Raw genomic sequence first — 21712 nt, forward strand, 5'->3', positions numbered from 1 at the left:
AATGAGAATTGTCTGAGTCCCTCTTCGTCTTATGATTCTCAGTATCTTTGAGATGAGAGGAAGAGGAGGAAACACATAGACCGACTGGAACACCCACGGTGTCACCAGGGCGTCCACTGCTACCGTCTGAGGGTCCCTTGACCTGGCGCAATATCTCGGAAGTTTCTTGTTGAGGCGTGAAGCCATCATGTCTATTTGAGGCAGTCCCCACTGACTTGCAATCTCTGCGAAGACTTCCTGATGAAGTCCCTACTCTCCTGGATGCAGATCGTGTCTGCTTAGGAAGTCTGCCTCCCAGTTGTCCAGCACTTACATGACTCTCCGCCCATCGAAGAATCTTTGAGGCTTTTGCCATTGCCCCTCTGCTCCTTGTGCCGCCTTGGCGGTTTACATGAGCCACTGCTGTGATGTTGTCTGACTGAATCAGAACCGGTAGACCTCGAAGTAAGGTCTCCGCTTGACGAAGGCCGTTGTATATGGCCCTTAATTCCAGTACGTTGATGTGTAGACAAGTCTCCTGGCTTGACCACAGACCTTGGAAGTTTCTTCCCTGTGTGACTGCTCCCCATCCTCGGAGGCTCGCGTCCGTGGTCACCAGAACCCAGTCCTGAATGCCGAACCTGCGACCCTCTAGAACAGTGATTTTCAACCTTTTTAAAGTCGCGGCACACTAAACAAGATTTCAAAATGCTGAGGCACACCATCAAAAATATATAATAACAAATATCAAGATATATTACATGCACTGGCCCACTTGCAGTAATAAAACACATTTTCCCCCACAGCATTTAAACACTCTGTCCCCACAGTAATTACACATTATGCCCCCACATTAATAAAACAAATGCACTGGCCCTCACAGTAATGGCACACATTGGCCCCCATAGTAATGGCACACATTGGCCCCCACAGTAATGGCACACATTGGCCCCCACAGTAATGATACTTATTGACCCCCACAGCAATTACACATTATGCCCCCACATTAATAAAACAAATGCACTGGCCCTCACAGTAATGGCACACATTGGCCCCCACAGTAATGGCACACATTGGCCCCCACACTAATGATACTTATTGACCCCCACAGCAATTACAAATATTGGCCCCTAATGTAATAAAATAAATAAAAATACTGACCCCATACAGCAGCTATTCCAACGCCAGCAGCGCGAGTGTCTGCCATGGAGCAGCAGCGATGAGCAGGAAGTAACTCGGCAGAGGCAGACGGAGGGGAAGGAGACGTGCGTGACCTATGAAGTCACGCTGCATCTCTACAGGTCACGAACCGGGCTGTGTCGGGGCAACTCAGGAGATCCCAGCGCTGCCCGAGTGAGGTGACAATGGGCATCTCTGGCGGCACATTTGAGAACCGCCCGCGGCACACTAGTGTGCCGCGGCACAGCGGTTGAAAAACGCTGCTCTAGAAGGTGAGCACTCTGCACCCACCACGAGAGAGACCCTGGCCCTGGGGGACAGGCAGATCATCTGATGAATCTGTAGATGTGACCCGGACCACTTGTCCAGAAGGTCCCACTGAAAAGTCCTGGCATGGAACCTGCCGAATGGAATGGCCTCGTAAGACGCCACCATCTTTCCCAGAACTCGAGTGCAGTGATGTCTGTCTGGCTTTAACAGGTCCCTGACCAAGCTCTGAAGTTCCTGGGTCTTTTCCATCGGGAGAAAGACCCTCTTTTGTTCCGTGTCCAGAATCATGCCTAAGAAAGGCAATCAGGTCGTTGGAACGAACTGTGACTTCGGTAGATTGAGATTGTGTTGTTGCAACACCCTCAGGGAGAGAGATACGCTGTCCAGCAACTGTTCTCTCGATCTCGCTTTTATCAGGAGATCGTCCAAGTATGGGATAATTGTGACACCCTGCTTGCACAGGAGCACCATCATCTCTGCCATTAATTTGGTAAAAATCCTCGGGGCCGTGGAAAGCCCAAACGGCAACGTCTGAAATTGGTAATGACAATCCTTCACCACAAATCTCAGGAACGCCTGATGAGGTTGATATATGGGGACATGAAGGTATGCATCCTTTTTGTCTAGGGACACCATATAATCTCCCCCTTCCAGACTTGCGATGACCGCTCTGAGCGATTCCATCTTGAACTTGAACCTCCTTAAGTATAGGTTTAAGGATTTTAAATTCAGAATGGGTCTGACCGAACCATCCGGTTTCGGGACCACAACAGGGTTGAGTAATAGCCCATCCCCTGCTGCAGCAGGGGAACTTTGACCACCACTTGTTGAAGGCACAACTTTTGAATTGCTGCCAAAACTACCTCCCTCTCTGGGGAAGAAGTCGGCAGTGCCGATTTGAAAAACCGGCGAGGAGGCACCTCTTCGAATTCCAGCTTGTACCCCTGGGAAACAGTGTCTATTGCCCAGGGATCCACCTGAGAGTGAACCCAGACTTGGCTGAAAAGACGAAGACGTGCCCCCACAGGAGCGGACGCCCCCCGCGGAGCCCCAGCGTCATGCGGTGGATTTAGTAGAAGCCGGGGAGGACTTTTGTTCCTGGGAACTGGCTGTAGCTGGCAACTTTTACCCTTTGCCCTTACCTCTGGCAAGAAAGGAAGAACCCCGAGCTCTCTTGGATTTATGCGACCGAAAGGACTGCATCTGATAATGTGGCGCTTTCTTAGGCTGTGAGGAAACATAAGGTAAAAAGGTTGATTTTACCTGCAGTAGCCGTGGAAACTAGGTCCGCGAGACCTTCCCCAAACAATTCCTCACCCTTGTAAGGCAAAACCTTCATATGCCGTTTGGAGTCGGCATCACCCGACCACTGTCGGGTCCACAGTGCTAGTCTGGCAGAAATCGCCATAGCGTTCGCTCTGGACCCCAGTATGCCCACATCCCTCTGAGCCTCTCTCATATAAAGGAACGCATCCTTAATATGTCCCAGGGTCAATAAAAGTTTCCTTATCCATCGTATCCATATCCGCAGATAAGGTATCGGTCCACGCTATTACAGTGCTACAAACCCAAGCCGACGCTGTTGCCGGCCTGAGTAATGTACCGGTATGTGTGTAAATAGACTTCAAGGTAGTTTCCTGCTTGCTATCAGCAGGATCCCTGAGGGCAGCGGTATCCTGAGACGGCAGCGCCACCTTTTTGGAAAGGCGCTTCAACGCTTTGTCCACCCTTGGGGAGGATTCCCACCGTATTCTGTCCTTTATCAGGAAAGGATACGCCATAAGAATCCTTTTGGGAATCTGCAGTTTCTTGTCTGGAGTTTCCCAAGCACTTTCAAATAAATAATTTAATTCAAAAGAAGGTGGAAAAATAACCTCCGTCTTCTTTTCTTTGAACATGTGGATCTTTGGATTAGGTACAGCGGGGTCATCTATAATATGCAGCACATCCTTTATAGCAATAATCATATAATGAATACTCTTTGCCAATTTTGGCTGCAACCTCGCATCATCATAATCGACACGGGATTCAGAATCCGTGTCGGTATCTGTGTCGACTACCGGAGAAAGTGGGCGTTTTTGGGACCCAGAAGGCCCCTGTGACATAGGGAAAGGCAGGGCATGACCCCCTGTCCCGTCCCTGGACTCTGCTTTGTCCAAACGTTTGTGCAATAAATTCACATTCACATTTGCATTTAAAATATTCCACATATCCATCCAGTCATGTGTCGGCGTTGCCGACGGAGACACCACACTCATGCGCTCCACCTCATCCCTAGGAGAGCCTTCCGCTTCAGACATGCCGACACGCACGTACCGACACACCACACACTCAGGGAAAGCTCTAATCTGGAGACGGTTCCCCCACAAGGCCCTTTGGAGAGACAGAGAGAGAGTATGCCAGCACACACCCAGCGCCAATAACCCTGGAAAAAATTACCCTGATACAGCTCTTCTTTATATGTACTGCGCCAAATTATGTGCCCCCCCTTCTTTAAAACCCTCGATCACCGGTGATCAGCAGGGGAGAGTCCGGGGAGCCAGCTTCTCAGCGTGTGCTGTGGAGAAAATAACGCTGCTGAGGGAGAAGCCCCGCCCCCTCAGTGGCGGGCTTCGGTCCCGCTCTTTTAAAACAACTGGTGGTGATTCACTGTAAATACCACAAAAAAGTGTGTATGTATGTATATATATATATATATATATATATATATATATATATATATATATATATATATATATATATATATATATATATATATATATATTGTGACAAGAACCTTGGGATAGTGTTTGAGGGCAGGTATGTTTGTCCCAGGTTCTTGTCTTACATGTATTAGAAAAATGAAAACTTCTAGGAATATGTTTTGTTTTGTTAGAACCTTTTCAGTTTGTTGGAAAAGCTGGGTAAGGGCCCTGAAAGAGAGAATGGGGCAAGTTCCAGAAATTGGGCCCAGTTCGGGTCTTTGGCCTCACAGAAGGCTAATCAGGCTTTCAGCTGTGTAAGAGTGTTATAGAGCTGCTGCCCTGATTAGGGTGTGCAGACTGCCTGGGAAAACTGCAGGATCTCTGTGAGAGAAACACGCTTCCTGATACAAGTGAGCTATACAGTGTTTGCTGGAGAACTCTGTGTTTTTTGTTTAGTGATAGTTAGGAACATCTTGTGTTTAGTTAGTGCCGGACAGGCAAGGTATTTTCTTTTGGTGTTTGTTTTATTTTCTGTACAATAAAACTGGCTGGGGCCAGTTGTACCAGAAACTGGACTTGTGGTGTTCCTCAGCTGCTGCGTGCTGCCATATACCCCAGGAAACGGCACCTTGCACCCTTACAGTGTTACAACTTGGTGGAGAATGCGAGCAGTCCGTTTTGCGCATAAGTGAAAGCAGCAGCTTTATGAGGCCTGCAGAAAACTGGTTTATGCAGATACAGCCCAGTGTGAAGTTGCTGAGACTCACCCCTGAGGGTTTGATATATGTCCTGGGTGAAAGCAGCGACAAAGCCGCCTGAAAAATCTGTCGACATGGAGGAACTGCTTAAAGCCTTGCTGCAAGCTACAGCGGCTCAGCAGGAGGCCAACAGACAGCAGCAGGTGGCAATGGAGGAAAATAGGAGACAGCAGCAGGTGGCAATGGAGGAAAATTGGAGACTACAGCAGGAGGCCAAAAGACAGCAGCAGGTGGCAATGGAGAAATAGGAGACAACAGCAGGCAGCTGTTGACTAACTTTACAGGCAACAGCGTCAGGATAGAGAGGCCTTAACAGAAGTGGTGCAGAGCCTTGCAGCCCGGATTGGAGATGTGGCCGTCCCGACCAGCTCTAGTTCTATACGGGCTACTCACTTCCTGCAGAAAATGACAGAGGCTGATGATGTGGAGGCCTACCTGACCACGTTTGAAAGGACTGCCGAACGTGAGAACTGGCCGAAAGCACAGTGGGCCAGTCTGCTGGCACCTTTCCTGTCACGTGAGCCCCAAAAAGCGTACTTTGATTTAAGCCCTGCTGAGGCTCGGGACTATGATAAACTAAAGACTGAGATCCTGACCCGCCTGGGAGTCACGCTGTCAGTACGAGCACAATGGGTGCACCGGTGGGTGTACGCCATGGAGAAGCCTCCTCGCTCCCAGATGCACGACCTTATTCGGCTAACAAAAAAATGGTTACAGCCAGAGACATTAACTGGTCCCCAGATGGTTGAAAGAGTCGTCATGGACCGCTACTTGAGATCTTTGCCCATGGTCCTGCGCAAGTGGGTGAGCCATGGAAACCCGGGTACTGCTGACCAATTAGTGGACATGGTAGAGAGGTATTTGGCAGCAGAGGAACTACTGATGACCACCCAGCAACCCATAGAGCCTCGACAGCGCCCTTCAGTAAAGACTGGTAAGACTGTTCCTTGGGAAAATGTTGCTGGGCGGATAAGAGAACGCAAGGCTGGAGAGACTGTAAACACTGGCCCTGGAGACAGGCCAATAGGGCTAGAACGGTCTAGGCTGCCCAAACGGGTTGATAATCGTGTGGTTAAATGTTTTAGGTGTGGTATGCCAGGTCATGTTATTGCCAATTGCCCAGTCACGCAAGAACCCATGCAATGTGATGCTGCCTTTGAATGTCGCAGAATGTCTTTTTTTGCTAGGTTAGCCTGTACTGTGGTACCTTCACCTGAGCTGGAAAAACAAATATGTGATGTGTTCTTAGAGGGTAACCGGGTAGAGGCCTTGCTAGATTCAGGAAGTTTAGTTACCCTCGTGAAAGCTGGGTTAGTGAACCCCTTAAAGGTCCAGCAAATACCTATTGGGGTAACTTGCATACATGGGGATACCCAACATTGTCACTGCTGTAGTGAATATAGAAACTTGTTGTGGGTCCGCAATTGTTAAAGTAGGACTGGTCCCCACCTTGGTGCATGAGGCCATAATAGGGAGGGATTTTCCTCATTTTTGGAAACTGGGAATCCCGGTTATCAACAGATGTGAGAAGTAAAGAGCCCGTTGATAATACCGGTGATTTTATGGATGTACGTGTGTCTTCGGAACTTTCTGACCCTTTTGCTAGTTTGGCTGGGTAAGTGACAGATGGGGAGTCCAGTGAGGACCCTCTTGCTGGGAACAGAGACATAGAAGTTAGAACTGAAAGCGTGCCTGACCTGGAGGTAAAGAAGGATCTGTTTGCGTCTGAACAGTTAAAGGATCCTACCTTAATAAAGGCTAGGGAGAATGTTAAGGTTGTTAATGGGGAACCTGTGGTACCAGGTGACAGGGTTACGTATCCCCACATGGCCATCTGTGATGAGCTCTTGTACCACATTGTCAAAAGGGGTGAGGATGTGGTGGAACAGTTGGTAGTTCCCCAGCCTTATCGGATAACGGTACTAGATTTAGCTCATAGTCACGTTACCGCAGGACATTTAGGGGCAGAAAAAACCACTGAAAGAGTTTTACAAAGGTTCTTTTGGCCAGGGGTTTATAAAGAAGTGTCTGAATATTGTTCTTCCTGTCCTGAATGCCAGTATCATGCCCCTAGACCCCATTTCAGGAGCCCACTAGTTCCCATGCCTATTATAGAGGTCCCGTTTGACAGAATAACCATGGATCTCGTGGGGCCCTTGTTAAAGTCTGCTCGGGGCCATCAGTATATCCTGGTAATTATGGACTATGCCACTCGATATCCTGAGGCTGTCCCTTTACGCACTATCACAACCAAGGCAATAGCTAGGGAGCTGGTGCAGGTTTTTAGTAGAGTGGGAATACCAAAAGAAATTTTGACTGACCAAGGTACTCCATTTATGTCAAGGATCATGAAGGAATTGTGCAAATTATTTAAGGTCACTCATCTCAGAACGACCATAATAAAACATGACATTGTCACAGAACCAGGGGTCAGGGTTCATTTAAAGCCATATAGGATTCCTGAAGCTCAGCGAGAAGCTGTTACTAAAGAAGTTAAAACCATGTTAGAACTTGGAGTCATAGAGGAATCTAACAGTGAGTGGTCCAGTCCCATAGTTGTCATCCCGAAGCCCGACGGTAGCAAACGCTTCTGTAATGACTTTCGTAAGTTAAATGAGGTGTCCAAGTTTGACGCGTACCCCATGCCCCGTGTGGATGAGCTTATAGAAAGGCTGGGAACAGCCAGGTTTCTCACCACTTTGGACCTGACCAAAAGTTACTGGCAAATACCTTTATCTGATAGCGCAAAAGAAAAAACAGCCTTTTCGGTTCCGGAGGGGCTGTACCAGTATAAGATGTTACCCTTTGGGTTGCATGGGGCTCCAGCAACCTTTCAACGGGCGATGGATAACATTTTGAGGCCCCATAGAAAATATGCAGCTGCCTATTTGGATGATGTGGTAATTCACAGTACAGACTGGGGGTCCCATTTGGTTAAAGTACAAGCAGTACTGGACTCAGAGAGGCAGGGTTAACTGCTAACCCAAAGAAGTGCTGCCTCGCAATGGAGGAGGTCAAATACTTGGGCTTCACCATAGGCAGAGGTCTAATTAGGCCCCAATTGAATAAAATTGATGCTATTCAAAACTGGCCTCGTCCAGTGAATAAAAAACAGGTAAGGGCTTTTTTGGGAATAACTGGGTACTATAGACGGTTTATTCCCAATTTTGCGACCACAGCGGTGCCGTTGTCAGACCTTACCAAAGGGAAGCAGTCAAATATGGTGAAATGGAACCCTGATGCAGAAAAAGCGTTCCAAGCGTTAAAAGTGGCTTTGTGTTCACAACCGGTATTGATAACACCAGATTTTTCAAAAGAATTTGTGGTACAGACAGATGCCTCAGAGGTAGGGATAGGCGCTGTGCTGTCCCAAACCAGAGATGGGGACGAACACCCTATCATTTATTTGAGTAGGAAACTCAATGAGCATGAAAAAAGGTATGCCATTGTGGAAAAGGAGGCTTTGGCCATTACGTGGGCACTAGATACCTTGAGATATTACCTCTTGGGTAGACAATTCAGACTAGTGACGGATCATGCCCCTTTAAAATGGATGTATGTAAATAGAGGCAAGAATGCTCGTGTAACTAGATGGTTTCTAGCGTTGCAGGATTTTAAGTTTACTGTCGAACATAGACCGGGTACACAATTGGCCAACGCAGATGCATTGTCCCGCATCTTCTGTTTGGGGGCTACAAGTGTTCCGGCCCCTAGGTGGAAACAGGGGAGGGGGATATGTGACAACACTGGGATAGTGTTTGAGGGCAGGTATGTTTGTCCCAGGTTCTTGTCTTACATGTATTAGAAAAATGAAAACTGCTAGGAATATGTTTTGTTTTGTTTTGTTAGAACCTTTTCAGTTTGTTGGAAAAGCTGGGTAAGGGCCCTGAAAGAGAGATGGGGCAAGTTCCAGACATTGGGCCCTGTTCGGGTCTTTGGCCTCACAGAAGGCTAGTCAGGCTTTCAGCTGTGTAAGAGTGTTATAGAGCTGCTGGCCTGATTAGGGTGTGCAGACTGCCTGGGAAGACTGCAGGATCTCTGTGAGAGAAACACGCTTCCTGATACAAGTGAGCTATACAGTGTTTGCTGGAGAACTGTGTTTTTTGTTTAGTGATAGTTAGGAACATCTTGTGTTTAGTTAGTGCCGGACAGGCAAGGTATTTTCTTTTGGTGTTTGTTTTATTTTCTGTACAATAAAACTGGCTGGGGCCAGTTGTACCAGAAACTGGACTTGTGTTGTTCCTCAGCTGCTGCAAGCTGCCATATACCCAAGGAAACGGCACCTTGCACCCTTACAGTGTTACAATATGTATAGCCAGTCTTAGAGGTATATATTTTTGCCCAGTGCGCCCCCCCCTCCCCGCGCCCTGCACCCAACAGTGTGCGCTGTGTATGTTCTGTGAGGGAGCAATGGCGCGCAGCGTTACCGCCGCGCAATACCTCAGTGAAGCTCTGAAGTCTTCTGCCGCCTTTGAAGTATTCTGCCTTCCTATACTCACCCGGCTTCTATCTTCCGGCTCTGCGAGGAGGACGGCGGCGCGGCTCCGGGACGAACCGCTAGGGGAGACCTGCGTTCTGACTCCCTCTGGAGCTAATGGTGTCCAGTAGCCTAAGAAGCAGAGCCTATCACTTAAGTAGGTCTGCTTCTCTCTCCTCAGTCCCACGGTGCAGGGAGCCTGTTGCCAGCAGGTCTCCCTGAAAATAAAAAACCTAACAAAATATAGGAGAGCTCCCTGTAGTGTACCCAGTCTCCTCTGGGCACAATCTTAAACTGAGGTCTGGAGGAGGGGTATAGAGGGAGGAGCCAGTGCACACCCATACCTAAAGTTCTTTTTTAGTGCCCATGTCTCCTGCGGAGCCCGTCTATTCCCCATGGTCCTTACGGAGTCCCCAGCATCCTCTAGGACGTAAGAGAAAAATTGTTTGTTTTCCCATAATGTGTTTTATAGACTTTGTACATATAACACACTAGCACATTCTAAAATGTGTTTTAAGATCTAATTGTAGCATTAATAGAACTTTATTCTTGCGTAACTGTTGTATGTTCTAATGTAATGGTAAGGAGTGAGCAATCCTCTGACACACAATGCGTGCCTGTAATGTTTAGGAAGTAAGCCTGGCATTCCTGTTCTACTCTGCACAAACAAATAGCTGGCAGACTTATCCAGTACGTTATTGCTAGCTGAAAGTCTCCCTGTAAGCAGTGCAGCTTGGTGGGGAGAGTCTCACATTGGTTGGTTTATGAAGTTTGTGCTTTGGAAATATTCTGCATATTTCTGATGTGATGATTTCTCTTACAGTATGCTGGAATTAATATAGGACCTGTGCACAAAAAAGATGTGATGAAAGCCTCTGTAATGTTGGAACATGATCCTCAGTGAGTCCTTTGTTCTGTATTATTACATTGCTTGTAGTGCTCAGATGTGAACCCTACAGAGGATAGGACCAGTGTGTGCCCGCCATCTACAGGCCACCTAGAGAATGTTTTCTGCTGCATATGTTCTAACCATTAATGTTCATCCTAGCACCCTGCACCTGTCACAACCCGTGCAGTTCCTCTCTCCTGCCTGGGGTGTCGCTCTCTGCTCTGTATCTCAGCACTGAGTGATAGAAGTGCCAGGTCAGAGAGCAGCACCCCAGACAGGAAAGAGGGTCTGCATGGGTTGTGACAGGTGCAGGGTGCTAGAATGAACACGAACCATATTCTGGTCTATATTTGGTCAGATATGTGATATCATGTTTGAGTTTTTCCCCAAAAGGCCTACAATATATAGTCATTAAAATTGTCATTCTAATACTCCTGTTAATAATAATATTACTTGGGACAGAACGTATGATGAACACTTTGTATGTGTAACATAAAAGCAACAACATTGTGTCTCTCTTCCTGTTCCCTTTCTAGGTATTCTGTGATTTTAGCTTTTGATGTGAGAATCGAAAGAGAAGCTCAGGAAATGGCTGACAGTTTGGGCGTTCGGGTTTTTAGTGCTGAAATCATCTATCACTTGTTTGATGCCTTCACCAAATACAGGCAGGATTACAAGAAACAGAAGCAAGAAGAGTTTAAGTAAGTGCCCCCTGTATGTAAGAGAGCCAGGTTTTAGTGTGATTGCTTCTAGGGACAAAGTCCCTTCTGGATCAAATTAAAAATACATTTGGTCTTCCCGTGTTTTCATTTCGATTTACAGATCATTACTTTATACAATAAGGCATTGTCAACACGCTTCATTAATTGTATTTTTCTCTAGAATTATTGAAAATTTGTTTTATCAAATTATAAGTTGAACAACTCCTTTACACAATTCCTCCATGTTCTAGATCACTAGCCCTTTGTTACCTCTCTTCATATGGTGTTACATGCTGTTACTTTAGCAGGCTTTCTGTGTTCCCTAGGTGAGGGGGCACACTTGTCTATTAAGCTGCACTACAACCTAGGGGATTGTTCACAGGCAGGAAGGAGATCTCTTGGTGCAGACTGTACTCCTTCCTCTACCCCTGATTTTAGATGTGCCTTGTGTGTCCTTCCTGAGTCTGCTGAGAAGGCCAAGTGATGGGGAGTCAGCTGCCTCAGTTCAGTTTTATTCTTTGCTTTATGACCTTCAGGGCAAATTTGCATAGGGCGTAAAGCTGAGAATGTCACAAGCAGGTGCAGGCTAGTTGCCCCAGTATCGCCTGTTGTCCATAACTGCTCTACAGCTATGTCATACACTGTGTCATACAGCACAAATGCCGTGTTTATACAGTGATCTCCTAGGAGTCAATCAAATTAGCCGCAAAGAAGGGCGAGTTGCTGTAGCAGTGCAGTTTGCCTCCCTCATGGCCCGATCTCGCCCCAGACTTGTCCGGAGTCCTGCGGTACTGTAATTGTGGCATACAGCTGCCCTTACGTGCACCTAATTTGATTAAGTCCTTTGTGTTTAGTATGTGACTGTCCTAATACCACCACAGGACTTCATCAGAAGTGTCCTGCAGTGTAGTGCTGCCGCTCTCCCATGTATGTGTCTGTCTGTACTTTTGTATGGGTTACAGGGGAACTTAGATCAGATATGGGTGTGTGTTCTGACATAAGAGCTTGTTAGATAAGATGCTGGACTGAACCATGCAAGTAGCTTCCTGTTCTTTTCTCTTGCTCCTACTACAAGCTGTATATAAAGCGTTTGAGGCAGTAATGTATGGTGGTTTTCCTTACAATAACAAATACATTTTCTCTCTTTGCTATTCTAGGCATATAGCTGTATTTCCGTGTAAAATTAGAATCCTCCCTCAGTTTATCTTTAACTCTCGGGATCCCATTGTCATGGGAGTGGTTGTGGAAGCCGGCCAAGTGAAACAGGGAACTCCTTTATGTGTCCCGACTAAGAGTGTAAGTGACGTGAAAGTCTTCCAAGTACTTATTGCATGATTGCTCTGTGCTTTTTTTCTATACAGGTATTTAATATTTGTTAATACACAGTGCTCTTGTTCTGCATGTAGCCCTTGCATTACTAGAACCTGATTCCTTAATCCTTTGGCAGTGGCATTTTATGTGATCCCAAATCATTTCTGACACTGCGATGTCAGAGCCTTTACATCCAAGTGTAAGGTGTGTTCCATGATAACACCTACTTTGTGAGTATTTTCATTTAGACTTTTAGGCCAGAAGTCAATCATCTGCAGTAGATTGCCGTGGGCTGATCGATCACCCAGGGCTATTCAGTTACCTCCGAGTACAGGAGTTATTGGGGATATTTGTTTCACCTGCCTTAGTGGGTTGGATAAATATCCCCGATAGCTAGCAGCTTAACGTGTGCCGCAACTCTGTTAACATGCTAAATCTTGAACTTTTCACAGATTCTGCGTGTTACCACGTGTTTTCACACTACTTTAAAAAGACGTTAACAAGACTATCCGGTGAAAAGGGGAAGTGCAATTGAATAGCCCCTGGTGTTAAAGCCGAGGCTTCCTCCCTCTTTCACCCTCTGTAATTTACCGCAGGTAATTTAATTCCAGCCTTAGTCACATCCATGCACTTTTTACATATTTTGCACTTTTTACTCATTTTATTATGGGCTCAAAGCTACACTTAAAATAAGTACATAAATTCTCATTAATCATTTAAACAAATAAGCACCCCACACACTCCATAGCTGCACCAAATACTGAGGCTATTTCTCTATCGTCCTAGTGGATGCTGGGGTTCCTGAAAGGACCATGGGGAATAGCGGCTCCGCAGGAGACAGGGCACAAAAAGTAAAGCTTTTCCAGATCAGGTGGTGTGCACTGGCTCCTCCCCCCATGACCCTCCTCCAGACTCCAGTTAGATTTTTGTGCCCGGCCGAGAAGGGTGCAATCTAGGTGGCTCTCCTAAAGAGCTGCTTAGAAAAAGTTTAGCTAGGTTTTTTATTTTACAGTGATTCCTGCTGGCAACAGGATCACTGCAGCGAGGGACTGAGGGGAGAAGGAGTCAACTCACCTGCGTGCAGGATGGATTGGCTTCTTGGCTACTGGACATCAAGCTCCAGAGGGACGATCACAGGTACAGCCTGGATGGTCACCGGAGCCGCGCCGCCGGCCCCCTTGCAGATGCTGAAGTCAGAAGAGGTCCAGAATCGGCGGCTGAAGACTCCTGCAGTCTTCTAAAGGTAGCGCACAGCACTGCAGCTGTGCGCCATTTTCCTCTCAGCACACTTCACACGCGGTCACTGAGGGTGCAGGGCGCTGGGGGGGGGCGCCCTGGGAGGCAAATGTAACCTATATAAAGGCTAAAAATACCTCACATATAGCCCCTAGAGGCTATATGGAGATATTTAACCCCTGCCTGATTTCTCTAAATAGCGGGAGACGAGCCCGCCAGAAAAGGGGCGGGGCCTATCTCCTCAGCACACGGCGCCATTTCCTCTCACAGCTCCGCTGGTCAGGACGGCTCCCAAGTCTCTCCCCTGCACTGCACTACAGAAACAGGGTAAAACAGAGAGGGGGGGGCAAATTTATGGCGATATTTTGATATAACAAAGCAGCTATAAGGGAGCACTTATTATAAGGCTATCCCTGATATATATATAGCGCTTTTGGTGTGTGCTGGCAAACTCTCCCTCTGTCTCCCCAAAGGGCTAGTGGGTCCTGTCTTCGTTAGGAGCATTCCCTGTGTGTCTGCTGTGTGTCGGTACGTGTGTGTCGACATGTATGAGGACGATATTGGTGTGGAGGCGGAGCAATTGCCAAATATGAGGATGTCACCCCCTAGGGAGTCGACACCAGAATGGATGCCTTTATTTATGGAACTACGGGATAGTGTCAACACGCTAAAGCAGTCGTTTGACGACATGAGGCGGCCGGACAATCAATTAGTGCCTGTCCAGGCGACTCAAACACCGTCAGGGGCTGTGAAACGCCCTTTGCCTCAGTCGGTCGACACAGACCCAGACGCAGGCACTGACTCCAGTGGTGACGGTGACGAATCAACCGTATTTTCCAGTAGGGCCACACGTTATATGATTTTGGCAATGAAGGAGGCGTTACATTTAGCTGATACTACAGGTACCACTAAACAGGGTATTATGTGGGGTGTGAAAAAACTACCTATAGTTTTTCCTGAATCAGAAGAATTAAATGACGTGTGTAATGAAGCGTGGGTTGCCCCTGATAAAAAGCTGATAATTTCAAAGAAATTATTGGCATTATACCCTTTCCCGCCAGAGGTTAGGGAGCGCTGGGAAACACCTCCTAGGGTGGACAAGGCGCTAACACGCTTATCTAAACAAGTGGCGTTACCCTCTCCTGAGACGGCCGCACTTAAAGATCCATCAGATAGGAGGATGGAAAATATCCAAAAAAGTATATACACACATGCAGGTGTTATACTACGACCAGCTGTAGCGACTGCCTGGATGGGCAGTGCTGGGGTAGTTTGGTCAGAGTCCCTGATTGAAAATATTGATACCCTGGACAGGGACAATATTTTACTGTCGTTAGAACAAATAAAGGATGCATTTCTTTATATGCGTGATGCACAGAGGGATATCTGCACACTGGCATCACGGGTAAGTGCTATGTCCATTTCGGCCAGAAGAGCTTTATGGACGCGACAGTGGACAGGCGATGCGGATTCAAAACGGCATATGGAAGTTTTGCCGTATAAAGGGGAGGAGTTATTTGGAGTCGGTCTATCAGATTTGGTGGCCACGGCTACAGCCGGGAAATCCACCTTTCTACCTCAAGTCACTCCCCAACAGAAAAAGGCACGACTTTTCAACTGCAGCCCTTTCGTTCCTTTAAAAATAAGAGAGCAAAGGGCTATTCATATCTGCCACGAGGCAGAGGTCGAGGGAAGAGACAGCAACACGCAGCTCCTTCCCAGGAACAGAAGCCCTCCCCGGCTTCTACAAAAGCCTCAGCATGACGCTGGGGCTTCTCAAGCGGACTCGGGGACGGTGGGCGGTCGTCTCAAAAATTACAGCGCGCAGTGGGCTCACTCGCAGGTAGATCCCTGGATCCTGCAGATAATATCTCAAGGGTACAGGTTGGAATTAGAGACAGATCCACCTCGCCGTTTCCTGAAGTCTGCTTTACCAACGTCCCCCTCCGAAAGGGAGACGGTTTTGGAAGCCATTCACAAGCTGTACTCTCAGCAGGTGATAGTCAAGGTACCTCTTCTACAACAAGGGAAGGGGTATTATTCCACTCTTTTTGTGGTACCGAAGCCGGATGGCTCGGTAAGGCCTATTCTAAATCTGAAGTCCTTGAACCTGTACATAAAGAAGTTCAAGTTCAAGATGGAGTCACTCAGAGCAGTGATAGCGAACCTGGAAGAGGGGGACTTTATGGTATCCTTGGACATCAAGGATGCGTATCTCCACGTTCCAATTTACCCCTCACACCAGGGGTACCTCAGGTTCGTTGTACAAAACTGTCACTATCAGTTTCAGACGCTGCCGTTCGGATTGTCCACGGCACCTCGGATCTTTACAAAGGTAATGGCCGAGATGATGATTCTTCTTCGAAGAAAAGGCATATTAATTATCCCATACTTGGACGATCTCCTAATAAGGGCAAGGTCCAGAGAACAGCTAGAGATGGGATTAGCACTGTCTCAAGAAGTGCTAAAACAGCACGGGTGGATTCTGAATATTCCAAAATCCCAGTTAATGCCGACAACTCGTCTGCTGTTCCTAGGGATGATTCTGGACACGGTTCAGAAAAAGGTTTTTCTCCCGGAGGAAAAAGCCAAGGAGTTATCCGAGCTTGTCAGGAACCTCCTAAAACCAGGAAAGGTGTCTGTACATCAATGCACAAGAGTCCTGGGAAAAATGGTGGCTTCTTACGAAGCAATTCCATTCGGCAGATTCCACGCAAGAATTTTCCAAAGGGATCTGTTGGACAAATGGTCAGGGTCGCATCTTCAGATGCACCTACGGATAACCCTGTCTCCAAGGACAAGGGTGTCTCTTCTGTGGTGGTTGCAGAGTCCTCATCTATTGGAGGGCCGCAGATTCGGCATACAGGATTGGATCCTGGTGACCACGGACGCCAGCCTGAGAGGCTGGGGAGCAGTCACACAAGGAAGAAACTTCCAGGGAGTATGGACGAGTCTGGAAACGTCTCTTCACATAAACATTCTGGAACTAAGAGCAATATACAATGCTCTAAGCCAGGCAGAACCTCTGCTTCAGGGAAAACCGGTGTTGATCCAGTCGGACAACATCACGGCAGTCGCCCATGTGAACAGACAGGGCGGCACAAGAAGCAGGAGTGCAATGGCAGAAGCTGCAAGGATTCTTCGCTGGGCAGAGAATCATGTGATAGCACTGTCAGCAGTGTTCATCCCGGGAGTGGACAACTGGGAAGCAGACTTCCTCAGCAGACACGATCTTCACCCGGGAGAGTGGGGACTTCATCCAGAAGTCTTCCACATGCTGGTAACCCGTTGGGAAAGACCAATGGTGGACATGATGGCGTCTCGCCTCAACAAAAAACTGGACAGGTATTGCGCCAGGTCAAGAGATCCGCAGGCAATAGCTGTGGACGCGCTGGTAACGCCTTGGGTGTACCAGTCGGTGTATGTGTTTCCTCCTCTGCCTCTCATACCAAAAGTATTGAGAATTATACGGCAAAGAGGCGTAAGAACGATACTAGTGGTTCCGGATTGGCCAAGAAGGACTTGGTACCCGGAACTTCAAGAGATGATCACGGAAGATCCGTGGCCTCTAACTCTAAGGAGGGACTTGCTTCAGCAGGGTCCCTGTCTGTTTCAAGACTTACCGCGGCTGCGTTTGACGGCATGGCGGTTGAACGCCGGATCCTAAAGGAAAAAGGCATGCCGGAAGAAGTCATTCCTACTTTGATTAAAGCAAGGAAGGAAGTAACCGTGCAACATTATCACCGAATTTGGCGAAAATATGTTGCGTGGTGCGAAGATCGGAGTGCTCCGACGGAGGAATTTCAACTGGGTCGATTCCTACATTTCCTGCAATCAGGATTGTCTATGGGTCTCAAATTGGGATCTATTAAGGTTCAAATTTCGGCCCTGTCGATTTTCTTTCAAAAAGAATTGGCTTCAGTCCCTGAAGTCCAGACCTTTGTTAAGGGAGTGCTGCATATACAGCCTCCTGTGGTGCCTCCAGTGGCACCGTGGGATCTCAATGTGGTTTTGGACTTTCTAAAATCTCATTGGTTTGAACCACTAAATAAGGTGGATTTGAAATATCTCACTTGGAAAGTGACCATGCTTCTAGCCCTGGCTTCTGCCAGGAGAGTATCAGAATTGGCAGCTTTATCTTACAAAAGCCCATATCTGATTTTCCATTCGGACAGGGCAGAACTGCGGACTCGTCCGCATTTTCTCCCTAAGGTGGTGTCAGCATTTCATCTGAACCAGCCTATTGTAGTGCCTGCGGCTACAAGTGACTTGGAGGACTCCAAGTTACTGGACGTTGTCAGAGCATTAAAAATATATATTGCAAGGACAGCTGGAGTCAGAAAATCTGACTCGTTGTTTATATTGTATGCACCCAACAAGATGGGTGCTCCTGCGTCTAAGCAGACGATTGCTCGTTGGATCTGTAGCACAATCCAACTTGCACATTCTGTGGCAGGCCTGCCACAGCCTAAATCTGTAAAGGCCCACTCCACAAGGAAGGTGGGCTCATCTTGGGCGGCTGCCCGAGGGGTCTCGGCATTACAACTTTGCCGAGCAGCTACGTGGTCAGGGGAGAACACGTTTGTAAAATTTTACAAATTTGATACTCTGGCTAAGGAGGACCTGGAGTTCTCTCATTCGGTGCTGCAGAGTCATCCGCACTCTCCCGCCCGTTTGGGAGCTTTGGTATAATCCCCATGGTCCTTTCAGGAACCCCAGCATCCACTAGGACGATAGAGAAAATAAGATTTTACTTACCGATAAATCTATTTCTCGGAGTCCGTAGTGGATGCTGGGCGCCCATCCCAAGTGCGGATTATCTGCATAAATTGTACATAGTTATTGTTAACTAATTCGGGTTATTGTTGAAGGAAGCCATCTTTCAGAGGCTCCGCTGTTATCATACTGTTAACTGGGTTTAGATCACAGGTTGTACGGTGTGATTGGTGTGGCTGGTATGAGTCTTACCCGGGATTCAAAATCCTCCCTTATTGTGTACGCTCGTCCGGGCACAGTACCTAACTGGAGTCTGGAGGAGGGTCATGGGGGGAGGAGCCAGTGCACACCACCTGATCTGGAAAAGCTTTACTTTTTGTGCCCTGTCTCCTGCGGAGCCGCTATTCCCCATGGTCCTTTCAGGAACCCCAGCATCCACTACGGACTCCGAGAAATAGATTTATCGGTAAGTAAAATCTTATTTTTTCAGATAGGTCATGGCTACTGGGGTTGTATAAGATCTAGTGGGTATAGAGCTCATGTTACACATGTACGAGCATCTATGATACATTGCAATATCTTGGCACTTTTCAAAACACGATACTGATCTGACAGAAAAAAAGCATTCCATTATCATAGTGTTCTGAGAGCTGCTGTTTTATAACCGTGAGGGGAACAGTGGTAGAGAGTCTGACTTAAGGTGTGTACACACGGTGAGATATGTTCTTTCGATTTTGACTATATAGTCAAAATCTCAAGAAAAGTTAGTGCAGATCGTAAGGTGAAAGTCACCTTGCGATCCCGATGCGCGGTCCCGCCAGGTTGGCATCGCAAAAAAAGATAGACTGTGCAGGCAAGTCAGTCCTTGCTAGATCGGTGTACTATCTAGTTCATCTCACATGTCAATGACATCTCGCATAAGCCAAAATCGTAAACACACATAGGGGGTGATTTCGAGTTGTTCGCTCGCTAGCTGCTTTTAGCAGCATTGCACACGCTAATCCGCCGCCTACTGGGAGGGTATCTTAGCATAGCAGAATTGCTAACGAAAGCTTCGCTAATTTTCTCGTAATGATTACCCCGCAGTTTCTGAGTAGCTCCAGACTTACTCAGCCATTGCGACCAGTTCAGTCCTTTTCGTTCCTGGTTTGACGTCACAAAGACACCCAGCGTTCGCCCAGCCACTCCCCCGTTTCTCCAGCCACTCCTGCGTTTTGCAACTCGAACGCCTGCGTTTTTCCGCACACTCCCATAAAACGTCCAGTTTCCGCCCAGAAACACCCACCTCCTGTCAATCACACTAAGATCAGCAGAGCGATGAAAAAACTTTGTTACGCTGTGAGTAAATTACCAAACTTTTGTGATAATTTACTTGGCGCAGGCGCACTGCGTACATTGCGCATGCGCAGTTTGCGACTAATCGCTCCGTAGCGAAAAAAAATAACGAGCGAACAACTCAGAATCACCCCCATAGTCCATATCTCAAGAAAAGTTAGTCAAAATCTGTGCTATCTGGGCTCCGGAAAGTTCAAGGGAAATCGCAAGTGAAAATCGGGCATAGCAAGGATCTCACCGTGTGCACACACCCTTATTCTTTGCTTTATAATAAAGTCTGAACAGCAGCCTACTTCCATGTCACATGACCTCCTGTGTACACTACAGCACATGTAAACAAGCAAAAGAGACGTGGAAGGCATGTGGGGCATTTTGGAGCGTGGGGGGAGCCCATATAATATCTGCAAGTTCTGAAGGCAATGGCTGATTTCTTCTGTGAATTTGTATTTTATTTATGTTCTTGTACTTTTTTTTTTTTTTTTTTTTTTTTTTTTTTATGGTGCTGTCCTGCTTTTATGTTGAGCTTTGAACATTGAGTCAGTTCATGATTCTGGTAAAGAAGAGTACAGTATTATATTGGCATAATTACTACTTAAAAATATTAAAGAGAAGTAAAGTGACTCCACAGCCCTAAAATATGGTACGAACACACGGTTCTTGCAGTTCTCCAGTGTATAGGATACAAGAGACATCCAGCTCCACCACTGTTCATGCTCTTCAAACACTGGAATAGTAGTTAGGCATGTTTATCACTAGAACACGTACACTTGTCTTTTATAACATACAAATGCTGTAGGTCTACAATGATTTGTCATTTTGCCCTCTTCAGTTTGTAGATATTGGAATAGTTACCAGTATTGAAATTAACCACAAGCCTGTAGATTCAGCCAAAAAGGGCCAAGAAGTCTGCATAAAGATAGAGCCTATCCCTGGGGAGTCTCCAAAGATGTATGGAAGGCACTTTGAGTCTACAGACTTTCTTGTTAGCAAGGTAAGTCGTTATATAGATTGTTCAGAGAAATAAATCTAAAAAGATTTAATCGAATTGGTTAGTTGTTAATAATTGTCAGTCGTCTGAATGTAAAGATGAGCTTGGCCTGTTTGGTTTCTTTAAAACACTTGTATTTATCATCTCTTAGATCAATCGGCAATCTATTGATGCCTTGAAGAACTGGTTTAGAGATGAGATGCTGAAAACAGACTGGCAACTTATAGTTGAACTGAAAAAAGTGTTTGAAATCATCTAAAGCTTTTTCAATACTGGAACTCGTGCCAGAGGATGAATTATAACTTTGTAAACAATAAGAAGTGTTGCAACGGAAGAAACCGGAGACTGAACCTGTGGTTTGGAAGAAGAAGAAAAAAATAGTTTAAATTGTTTTCCATGAGAAACCAAGAAATTTACACTGGTTTGACAGTGCTCAATTTTACACATCCCCACAGTTCCAATGTGCCTGCCCGCCTTCTGTCTACACCACTCAGATACTGGCTTCTGTTTTAAAAGAAAAAAATTGTCCTGTTTTATTACAGCTTCTATCAATTTTTTACTTGTAAGATTGTTGCTGCGACATTGATTTTCTGCAGCCTATACACCTGGATCTTATGATGTAAAAACAATAAGTCCTTATTTATGCTGACACTCTCCCAGCACTGTACTTTATCCATTGGTTTTTTTTTTTTGCTTTGTGCCTGCAGAGGTATTTTTATGATCATCAATTATTTCTCTGCTTTCTGTAAAATGGTGATGTAAAATGTACTTTGAGCAGCATTTCCGTGCTTGTACAGTTCTTGCCAACAAGTTCCACTGTAATCATTACACACAGAGCCAGAAATAAAGTACATGGGCAAAGCTGTGTCTTGCCATTATTTTATGGACCAATCTATCACTACAGTTTTTACTTTGTTTGGGACAATATTTTGAAGTGGTCTAAAAATCTGTGTGTATATTTTAAATAGTATACTAATTGGGCTCCTGTCACAGTATGACAGACACTGGGGATGGGCTGTCATTCCTAGGTTTCAGAATTCTTTAGGGGGATCTCCTTATACTAACCATTGCTCTCCTTTTTCCAGTGTTTGCACAGGAGGATGTGGGTGCATGTTATTTTAACACTATTGATCTTGGCTGCGAATTGTACCATATTGGTATAAATATCTACAGGTGTCCGCTTATATCT

The 21712-nt window shown here is 46.5% G+C and overlaps 1 protein-coding gene across 2 annotated transcripts in view; it reads left to right on the forward strand.

The window, feature by feature from the left end:
- EIF5B (eukaryotic translation initiation factor 5B) overlaps positions 1–21414 on the forward strand; it is a 90833-nt gene extending 69419 nt beyond the window's left edge. For both annotated transcript variants that reach the window (XM_063953369.1, XM_063953370.1), the window contains 5 exons: positions 10171–10247; positions 10773–10937; positions 12095–12233; positions 20365–20526; positions 20675–21414. In XM_063953369.1, coding sequence (XP_063809439.1) covers positions 10171–10247; positions 10773–10937; positions 12095–12233; positions 20365–20526; positions 20675–20782 — 651 coding nt within the window. In that variant the 3' untranslated portion in view covers positions 20783–21414. The remainder of the gene's footprint in view (positions 1–10170; positions 10248–10772; positions 10938–12094; positions 12234–20364; positions 20527–20674) is intronic.
- The last annotated feature ends 298 nt before the right edge of the window (positions 21415–21712 follow it).

This window comes from Pseudophryne corroboree, chromosome 2 (genome assembly GCF_028390025.1).
Source record: "Pseudophryne corroboree isolate aPseCor3 chromosome 2, aPseCor3.hap2, whole genome shotgun sequence".
Lineage (NCBI taxonomy): Eukaryota > Metazoa > Chordata > Amphibia > Anura > Myobatrachidae > Pseudophryne > Pseudophryne corroboree.